General features: G+C 58.0%; 1 protein-coding gene across 2 annotated transcripts in view; it reads left to right on the plus strand.

Annotated features, from left to right (window-relative positions):
* The first annotated feature begins 1,420 nt into the window (after nucleotides 1-1,420).
* Nucleotides 1,421-10,459, plus strand: part of LURAP1 (leucine rich adaptor protein 1) — a 30,369-nt gene continuing 21,330 nt past the window's right edge. For both annotated transcript variants that reach the window (XM_075002608.1, XM_075002610.1), the window contains exon 1: nucleotides 1,421-1,643. In XM_075002608.1, coding sequence (XP_074858709.1) covers nucleotides 1,449-1,643 — 195 coding nt within the window. In that variant the 5' untranslated portion in view covers nucleotides 1,421-1,448. The remainder of the gene's footprint in view (nucleotides 1,644-10,459) is intronic.

The raw sequence follows: 10,459 nt of genomic DNA on the forward strand, positions 1-10,459 counted from the left end.
CTGTAGGCAAGACACTTAAATCAGCATGGCTTTACCCTTCCAATGCGCAGAGGGAAACAGACGTGACTAGGGCCTAATTCCTCAGATCGATGGAAGCGCAGAGCCTAGATACCATGGAGCTTAGATCAGGCCAGGCACGTACGAACCGCTCCTGGTACAACGTAACCCAGCACTGTCTGCCATGGCTTGGGAACGTAGCGACTAAACCAGAAACCCCACCACTCGCCAAGTGTGAGGTCCACCAGCTCCCCGCTGGAACGAGCAACATGCACAAAGGCGTAACTCTGCTTGGGCTGAGGCCACACAGCTTGGGTGAACAAAAGCTGGAGAGAAAACTCGGGCTCAAATCCTCTGCCGAGAAGGGGCCTGGCAGTTGGCATTGTCGCTCAGCTCGGCTCTCTGCCATTGCCTGGGGCCGTGCTGCCAAGCGGGGTGGAGATGGGGGAGCTTCAGAACCTCAGGCAAGCCTCTGTCTCTTTTCCCCCACCTAGGTGTGTGTGCTGAACGTTTAGGGGCAAAGGGCACCCTCCTCAAACCTGGGCTGCAGCGGCCAGTGTTTTCCCCTGCAAGCCAGCAGCTTGTGCGGGCGCTCAGGAGGCAATCAAATACAGCCAATTAGCAGAGCGCCCACAGCGAGGTTTTCTTCTCTGTCGACTGGTGGTGCACGTTTGCACAGGCCTAGGGGCACATGAAATAATTTATTCCGCACCTGGATAGAAACGATTAGCGGGGACATTGGCTGCAGCAGGACCCGGTGAGATGCGGCAGCTCTGACACCTTTGGCCTCTGAGACAGATGGCTGTGGGCCCCACACCTCCAGGGATCTGAGCCAAAGCTCCACCCAGGGAGGCGGTGACGGGGCAGGGGCTTGCACCCAGCTCTGGGGTGCCTGGCTAGCGCCCCACATTCAGCCCTCGCCTTCCCCAGTCTCTCAAACACCCCCCAGGTGTGAATGGGGGGTGACATCCCCCCAGACCGGATCCCTAAGAGGAAGCCCCCTCTCCCTCGCACACCCCCTCACCCCTCTCCTTTAGGCCCCGCCCACTCGCCCACGACGCCGCGGATTGGCTGCTCCGCCCCTCCAGGCCCCACCCCCTTCTCTGCGCTTGCTCTGCGCTCGGGGAAATACGGCAGCTGCGCCCGTCCACGGAGCGTTACGGCCGCGGGCGGGCAGCGGGCAGGGTGCGCAGCGGCCGGGCAGGTGGCGGGGGTCGGTCTGCCGGGGCGCCCCGGGAGCTGCCTGGGGACCGGGGCCCGGCCGCGGCGGCCCCTCCGGCCTCCGCCCTTGCAGGAGGGGGTCCTGCGTGGGGCCGCTGCTGCATTGAAGCAGCCCCCGCCGTCGGGGGGCAAGAGCCGCGGGGGGGGGACCCCCGGAGCGATGAGGGGGGCCCGGGCGGCGCGGCGGGGGTGGCCCCCCAGCTGAGGCCGGGCCGGGGGCCGCGGGGGGCATGGAGGGGCCGGGCTGCGCCGAGCCGCTGCCCCCCGACCTGAAGGAGCTGGAGAGCAAGGTGGGGCGGCGGCCCCCCGAGGGGCTGGTGCGCTGGCTGCGGGAGGACCCGGCCGCGGCGCTGCTGGGGGAGAGCCCGGCCCGGGGGCAGCGCCGGGGGCTGGCCGAGAAGATCAAGGCGCTGAAGTTGGAGCTGGTGAGTGCTGCCCCCCCACCTCGCTCCCCGCGGTCACAGCCCCCGCGTCATAACCCCCCCGCCACAGCCCCGCATCTGCCCCCCCGCGTCATAACCCCCCCCGCCACAGCCCCGCATCTGCCCCCCCCGCGTCATAACTCCCCTCGCTCCGGTCACAGCCCCGCATCTGCCCCCCCGCGTCATAACCCCCCCCCCCCCCGTCACAGACCCCCCGTCTGCCCCCCGTGTCATAACTGCCCCTACTCTGGTCACAGCCCCCCAAGTCATAACTCCTCTTCTGGGTCCCAGCCACCCCCACCTGCCTCCTGAGTCATAACTCCCCCCTCACAGCTGCCCTCGTCTGCCCCCCGAGTCATAATTCCCCTCTCCTCTGTCAAAGCCCCCCCACAGTCTGTCTCCTGGTTACAGTCCCCCCGTCTGCCCCCCTGAGTCATAACCCCCCCCGTTCTCTCCTCCCCAGCTCTTCCAGACCCGCCTGCCTGTCCTCCCCTTGGCTACAGATTCCCCCCCTTTGTCCCTGTCTCTTCCCTCCACCCTCTGAGGCTCTGCTCTCCCTCCTCCTGCTACCCCTCCCATCCCCCCATCTGCCCCACCTCCTCTCTCCCCTGCCTGCCCCATTGAGTTACTGCCTCCCGCCTCCGCTTCTCTTCCCCTTTGGGGCCACAGCCCCCCTGCCCCTCACCCGCCCCGGGGCTTCCAACCTCGAAACCCCCCACGGGGAGAGAGAGGCTTGGGGCAGTTCCCCCTCGCTTCTCTTTAGTGGGGTTACCAGGGCCGGTGTCACCCTTGGGGGTCACAGCCCCATCTCCTCTTCTCTGCCCCATGGAAAGGCCAGGGGTCAACGATCCCCCCCGGGATGTGTATGTTGCTGCTATTCTACCATGCCTCTTGCAGGAGTAGCTGGCCCCTTCCCCTCTCTGGACCTGGCAGCTCAGTGCAGGGGTCTGGTAGGGTGCGAGATAACCTGCCTCTAAGCCCTGAGCCTTGGGACATGGCCCTGCGTTAGGGGTGCCAGACCCAGCTGGGGAGCTCAGCCACCCTCTGTGGTTCTCAGCCCTTCTCTGGGCTGAGCTGCTGGCCCAGGCAGGGAGAAGGCGCTCAGGTGGCGTTGGGACCGTCCCTGGTGTCAGCAGGGCCAGAGCCCACTCAGCTGGCCGGGGAGAGTCCAGAGTTACAGTGCTAAGGGGCAATGAATCCTGAATGTGCCATTCAACCATGTCTGTTGTGCCCCAGGGCCTGATCCTGACCGGAGCTGAGCGCTCTTGATTCCCATTGGCATCATCCGCTTTCAGCCCCTTTCAGGATCAGACGCCCCCTCCCAACCTCCACTAGCGACTTCTGGTGTTTGCCTGGAGGCGCCAACTGCTCTGAACAGCTGAGCCGCTGACGTCGGGAGCAGGAGGCCGTGGTGCATTTCCTAAGGGCATCAGCAAGCAGCAGCAGCTGATTACAGCACGTTTGATTTGATCGGTCACTGAGCCCTTTAGTTAGGCTGGGGAAAATGGCCTCTGGAGGAAACATTTGAAAGCGGCATCTGGATCCATATTGCTGCTTTCCCAGTCTGTCTGCCTGTCTAACCACGGCTATTGGAAAGCTTATCCTCAGGGAAGGAGGAAAGCCTTGTGGGTAGACCGCAGGGCTGGAATCCTGGATTCTTTTCCTGGCTCTTCCACTGAAATTTTTGGTTAAGTCACTAAATATTTTTCTCAACCTCAGTTTCCCCATCTGCAGCTCCTACCTTGTGGCTCATGGCAAACCAAGCTCTGGTGCGCTTGCTAATTGCCGAATGCACCAGGGTCTCTCCTTGTCTGTGACTCAGTTTCCCCTGCTATAAGGTGGGAGTTGTCCCCTGGGCTTGGGCCGGGCTGCTTTTGGCTCATGATTATAAAGTGCTTTGAGATCCGTGCAGGAGAGAGGAGTAAAATATTAGCTAGTCAAAGACTTGGTACGAAGGTTCTCCTTCCCTGAGGAACAGTCAAGCTTGGATCATCTTTTGAGTGTTATGCACAGAGAAGGGGGCTTGCAGAGGGAACCCTTCTCCTTCCACACCTAACCTGCCTTTTTGGGTGGCCCCTTTGCACTGGCTCTGGATGGGCTCACCTCCCTGGGCTCTGCAGAGCCCATTCACCACTGGGAAAGGGGGAGGTGGTGGTGTCTGTTCTGCCTCCCCTGTTGTCAGCCGTATTCTGAGCACGGCCTCTTAATACTGCGAAAGGCGGTGAGGAAACAGCCAGCATGCAGCAGCTGGTGAGTGACTCGCTGCATCGCCACAGGCTGACTTAGGAGACAGAGCAGCGAGTGCAGTCCCTGAGATCAGCCCTGGGAGTGAATGATCGTGGAATCGTAGGGGCGGAAGAGACCTCAGGAGGTAATCAGCAGGACCAATCCCAGCCAGGGCTTTGCCAAACTGGGGCTTAAAAACTCCCTAGGGATGGAGATTCCACCATCTCCCGAGGTTACCCATTCCAGCGTGTCACTGCTTGATGCACCCTAAGTGCAGTGAATTGGCCGATTTCCACCCCCCCCTTCTGCGAGTTGAAGTTATTTCATGATTACAAGGGAGTAGGAGCAGTGTTCCCTCTCTTTTTTTTTCCAAGATGGGATAGAATAAATTTTGTTGTGAGCGTGGATGTGCACCACCAGTAGACATGCACGCTGGTGGCTGTGAGCGCTCTGCTAATCAGCGGGGCAACCCCTGAATCTCTCCTGGGTGGCTGTCCAGGCGCTCGGCTTACAGGGAGTGCCAGTTAGGTCATCTCACTGGAAAGATGCCACTTCCAGCCTCAGGCTGATCTCCAACATTGCACAAGGGCACAGAAGGAAGAATGGGAGGCAGGCCTGTCCTCGCCTACAGACAGCCGGCCAACCTTAGACAAATCCTGACCAGCCACTACAAATCACAAATGGTGACTCTAGGCCTGGAACCAGCCCCTGCAACAATCCTCGCTGCCGCCTCTGCTCACATATCTACATCAGTGACATCATCACAGGACCTAACATCAACCGTACCGTCAGGGGCTCCTTTACCTGCACATCTACTAATATAACATATGCCATCATGTGCCAGCAATGCCCCACTGCAATTTACATTGGCCAAACTGGACAGTCTCTACGTGAAAGAATAAATGGACATAAATCAGACATCAGGAACAGTAATGTACAGAAGCCTGGGGGGGCGGGGAACATTTCAATCTCCCTGGACACTCAGTGGCAGATTTAAGGGTGACAGTTCTGAAACAAAAAATTTCAAAAATCAAATGGAGAGAGAAATCTCTGAGCTGCAATTTATTTGCAAATTTGACTCCATTAACCAAGGATTAAACAGAGACTGGGAGTGGCTCGTGGCTTACAAAAACAACTTCTCTGCTCTGGGTGTTAATATCTCCCCAAAGCTGGAATCCCAACCATGCACGCCCTCCTCAGGCGGCAGCGGCTCCACTGGCTTGGCCACGTCTACAGGATGAATGATGGAAGGATCCCAAAAAACATCCTGGATGGCGAGCTAGCCTCTGGCAAAAGACCTCCCGGACGCCCCCAATTGCGCTACAAAGATGTTTGCAAGAGGGACCTCAGGGAGGTAGACATCGAGCTGGCAGAGAATCGCAGCAGATGGAGGCAGGAACTACACAAGGGCCTTCAGAAGGGTGAGATGAGGATCAGACAGCTAGCAGACGAGAAGCGAGCGCACAGAAAGCACAGCAAGGACCTGCCAGACACCCATTACCCAGCAACAGGTGCAGCTCACATCCCCCTGTCTGATCTGACTTGTTTTTAACTCTTTTGATAAGTACTAGTGATATTGGGCCATTTCCACCTTGCTGAATAGACCTTGTCAGCTCTGGCCCTCCCTCTTACTGGGACCCCGCTCTTTAAATACGCCTCTGACTCCCCCCACCCCCCCAACTCATGCATCTGATGAAGTGGGTCTTTACCCATGAAAGCTTACGTTCCAAAATATCTGTTAGTCTATAAGGTGCCACAGGACTTCTTGTTCTCGAGGCTACAGACTAACATGGCTACCTCTCTGATAGAAGGAAGAATAATCACCACCAATTCCTGCAGCATCCAGGGAAGTCTCCTGGGACTTACCCTGGGATTGAAACGTGCTGCCTGGGGGGGACACTCCTGTTGTAAGAGATGTGTGGCAGGTACACTCCACCCCAGAAGCAGCTGCATTTGAGTGGGGTTTTATGGCCCAAGGCGTTTGAAGTGCGTTGTGATAAAAACAGCTGTGTGCCCTTAGTATCTGAGCAGATGAGAACTTGGACTGGGAACCTGAATTTGAACCCTCTCCCCTCCACTGATCTCTGGGGAAATTTGGGATTTGGCTCCAAAATGGCCCAAGCACTTATCTGTATTTTAAAAAAAAAAAAAAATCCCTCCCTCCCCTCGTGGTCTCCCTCCCTCCTGTGCTAGCACATGAGAAGAAACCCCGAGAGGGAAATTTTACAAAATCCTTTCAGCTTTAAATATCTAAGGTATAATTAGCACCGTGGGAGGATTGTTACGTAGCAGGACAAATCCAGCCCTGCTGTAACAAGGGCGGTTCAAGGCCTGTTTGTTATGTTGTCAGATTCTTTTTCACACGCCCTGGTTGGCTGGACAGAGGTGCTGCTGCTGCTGCTTTCAGAGAGCCAGGACTCTGAGTCAGAAAATCTCCCCATGCCTTTGTGCTGGGAAGAATCGGCCACCCAGGTTCACACAGACACTGAAGCCTCCTTGCAGCAGGGCCGCCCGCTGCTTGTTAAGGCGAGAGCCGAGTGGGGAGTTGGACGCGGGGGTCAGGAGGGGGCGAGGATAGGAAATAGCAGTGCCGGCTGAACCATCCGTGCCGCTAGAGACACCAAGCACTGAACCTGCTGCAGGGAGACCGACCGCAGCCCCGGTGGTTGAGGTGCATCTGTAACCCACACGCCAAGGGGTGTGGGTCACTGTCCGGTGAATGGGCACCTAAATCACTTCCACACAGAAAGAATGAGTCTCCTCTTCAGCCTTAGCCGAGAGCCAACTGGCTTTTAGCTCAAACGCTAGAGGCGCCTGCCCTGAGCTCCAGACGTCCCAGGTCCTAAGTCCACCCCTGGGCGGTTCCGTATCCACAGGGTAGGGTCTGCTGGATGCCTGCCATGAAAGGTCTTCATGCACCAGCACCGTGGGGCTCTCTCTCATGCCTTGGCTATGTTCGACTGGGGTCAGATCTAGTTGCTTTGCTGCTGCTCTGAACCACTTTCCTCCCTCTCTTCCAAACACATGCCCCTTTGGCCTCCCTTCTCTGCCACTGACTGGCCATGTGGCTGGCCATAGTGACGAAACCCCTTCACGCCCCAGCCGACCCAGCTCGGCTTGTTTCAAGCTCCCGGTTCCTCTTCTGGGGTGCCATTAAGAAAAGCTCTGCTGGGTTTACAGATTAATCTCCTCAGCTGTGTTGCGGATAGGGCCTGAGCTCATGAGACTGGAGAGCTATTAAAAACCTATTCTTTGCGATGGCCGCTCTTTTCCGAGTGGTCAGTTTCACAATTCATTGCCAGTTCATTTCACTTCCTGTTTCTTATGTGTAACTAGAATGGGGCCCTGGCTGCCTTTGGTGCTTACCTAGATCCCCATCGCTGCAGGAGCCAGGAGACGCTCAATCTATAATTCACCCGGCTTCACAACACCAGGGTGAGGTAGGGTGGTGGTTGTACCCATTTTACAGGTGGGGTATTGTTGAGTCACAGTGAGAGGAAATGAATCTCCCCGAGAGTAGGGAATTAGTGTATGATCGGGCCTTGTAGTATTTTATCCTGACTGATATAATTGTGCCTTCTGTCCACCTCCATGGAAGGGTCAACTCCCTTCTTGTGGCTCTGCTGACAGCCACTGACAGGCTCGGTGCAGACTGTTTTTCCAGGCTCTTTAATCTGTTCAGTTTGGTTTCTTCTCTGCCTGGCTCCCAGCAGAACAGAATCCCAGAAGAAAACATCAGCAGATCAATGAATTCCCAGAAGAGAGGGTGGTTAAAGGAGCTGCTGACACCCGACAGCTGATACTCAAAAGCCTCTTGCTGTGCTTTGAATTAATTCCAGGGCGGATTTTTTGCTTCTTGCCCGTTTTTAGGGACTAGAAGCTGAGTTAGGGTGAAGAGGCAGAGGCCAGGGTGAAGAGTCAACCTGGATCCTGTGGCAAATAGATGGTGCTTAAGGGAGCTGAATGTTGGCCTTCTTAGGAGACCAACTAGTATCTGGCCCCTTCAAGCTTGAATCCTACAGGTCTTTTCATCCAAACTGTGTCTCATGGGCTTCTGGAACCGAGGTGGGAGAGGCAGGCTCCTGGGGGGGAGGATTCTTTAACGTCTGGCCCTTCCTTGCCTGCCCTGGTGAGCAGTGAAATTCTTAGTGACGTTGACAGGGAAATGACGATCGCGGGATGCAGTTCTCGCCTCCGGGAGCCAGTGTGTGCGACTATCTGTAGACATCAGTGCATTGGTTACACCTGCCTCACATTGCAAGCATGTGCTTCACAACCCTGGCAGCCGGAGCCTTGCTTGCAGTTTTAAGGACCCGCTGAGACTCTTGGGGACCAGTATAGAGGCCTAGCCATGTCCCGCACTAGCCCTTTAGGCAACCCCTTTGGAAATATTGCCCTGGGACAGCAGCTGCTCTTTAGAACACCTGCTGGAAGTGTATTAAAGGAAACAATAGGCGTTAGGCACAATGCACCGGAGACCCCCGGAGAGGCCACTTGTTCTGTGCTTTCCTGAGACCCGTGATCGCTTCCTGGGCAGTGTTTCCTTACCCCGGGTCTCTGCTACTTCCCCTTGCTGGGATCTGTCCAGACATGCCCAGGGGGTCAAGCGCAAGTCCACTGAGAAGTCGTTCAGCCCCCTCCGCCATCACAGCTTGCAACGTGCAAACCGATCCTCCTCACAGAGTGCTCAGAGGAAGCTCTGTGTTCTCCTCTTACCAGAGCCGAGGGTGACATGAGTGAGGGAGCAGCTGGAGACAGGAGGTGGGTGTTTGCATTGGTCTGGTGCCAGCAATGTTCCCTCTAGTTTTTCCCCCCGGGGCAGAATAAATTTTATGAGCCCCATGGCATGTGCACCACCGATAGGAATACACACTGCCCACTGCGGGCGCTCTGCTAATCATCACCACAGTCGGATTAGGGGTTGGGGTTGTGATCCCAAGTTTGGGAGCTTTCTCTGGTTGGCTCCCGCAGCCCCCGCCTCTCGGCTGCAACTTTCCCCCAGGTCTCCTGCTCCGGGCTCCCAAGGTTCAGGGATTCCCAGGTTCTCCTTTTGTGCAGCTGTGCTGTGATTCAGGCACATTGCCCTAGCCCAGCACTCTAGCTCTGTGCTGCCTTGCACCCCTCATCCTCTGCCACCCGCTTGTCCTCCCTGTCTGGGGTGCCCCAGCCGCTGGGTCTTATCCTGTCTCCAGTGTAGCTGCACCTGCCTCCGTTCCCTGGCTGCTCCCTTGGACTCTTGTAGGGGCCGTAGCAGGGCCCCAGGTCCCCATCCCGTTGTAAGGGGGCAGGAGATCTGAGTCCAGGGCAATGCAGAGTTTGGAAGGCCCTGCGTTAGCTCATCCACCCCGTCCCCCCAGGGTTGTCCCTTCCCGGCTCTTCAGCAAACCCCTCTGCAGCCTTCTTCCAAACGGGCTGCTCGTTATTAGCTGGGCTGCAGCCGGGCTGGGCAGTCCAAGGAGCTGCTCTCTGCCCCACAGCCCTTGCAGCCTAGGGAGAGGCCAAGGACGGTGGTGGACAGGACTAGAAGTGGTCATGGCACAGCAGCTTTCGGGAGGCAGGAGGGCGGGGAGATTTCTACCGGTCCCTTTAGTGGCTGGTCGGTCACAGGGACGACATTTGCCTGTGCCTCGTTTCATCCTTCGCTACATTTCCTCCCCTTCCAGGGGCCTTGTGCCCCTCAGAGATCGGCTTGGCTGTACGGGACGTGCTTAGATCTCTGAACCAGCCTCCCCTCTCCCCACCGTCCCAGATCTCTTCTAGCTTCCCCCTCCGCTCCCCGGCCATGGGTTCCGGCCCCTCGGGGGAGGCGCAGCCGGTTTTGGCAGGGAGCCGCGCGCCGGGGCCGGAAGGGCTTGGCAGGCCGGGATTCCTCTTTGCGAACCAGATGTTTTAGCAACAGTGGATCCTGCAGCAGGCCTGGCCCCAGCGTTCAGCTGGCACAACTCAGCGATTCAAAGAACGCCGCTTCAAATAGCAGGGCGCGCTCTCCCCAGGCAGCCGCCTCACCCTTATTGCAGCCTCGGGGTCGGCCGCTGGCTGGCAGTGGTAGGGGGCAGACCAGCGTTCCCTCTCCTCCCCCCGCCCGTGTGTGGAATAATTTTTTGTGCACTGAGGCGTGGGCTGATGAGCACCACCAGTAGAAACACAGCTGCGGGCTCTGCTGATCAGCTGGGTGGCACTGGAGCCTGGGCCGGGCAGCCGCACAAGCACACAGCTTGCAGGGGACACTGGGGCGGACCTTCCTCTGCTCCCCGGCCCTCAGCCTCCCAATTGGAAGTTCAAGGAGCTAGTTATGTCCCTGGCCCCATGTCCCTCCTGGCAGGGTTGGATGAGCGCCCCTCCCATACACACCCGGAGCAGGACTGTTCCCCCCAGCAGACTGTCCCTGCCCCCGAAAAGCAGGGGTGTTACCTCTAGCAGGGGGCGGGCGGACTGACAGTTGGACCCCCCACACACACCTCACCTACACCCACAGAACAGCCCCCACCAGCAAGGGGCGGTAGGGACACAAGGCTGTTCCCTCCAGCAGGGGGCAGTAGGGACACAGGGCTGTGCCCTCCAGCAGGGGACGATAGGTCCCCTCCAGCAGGGGG

This window comes from Carettochelys insculpta, chromosome 9, assembly GCF_033958435.1.
Source record: "Carettochelys insculpta isolate YL-2023 chromosome 9, ASM3395843v1, whole genome shotgun sequence".
Taxonomy (NCBI): Eukaryota; Metazoa; Chordata; order Testudines; family Carettochelyidae; genus Carettochelys; species Carettochelys insculpta.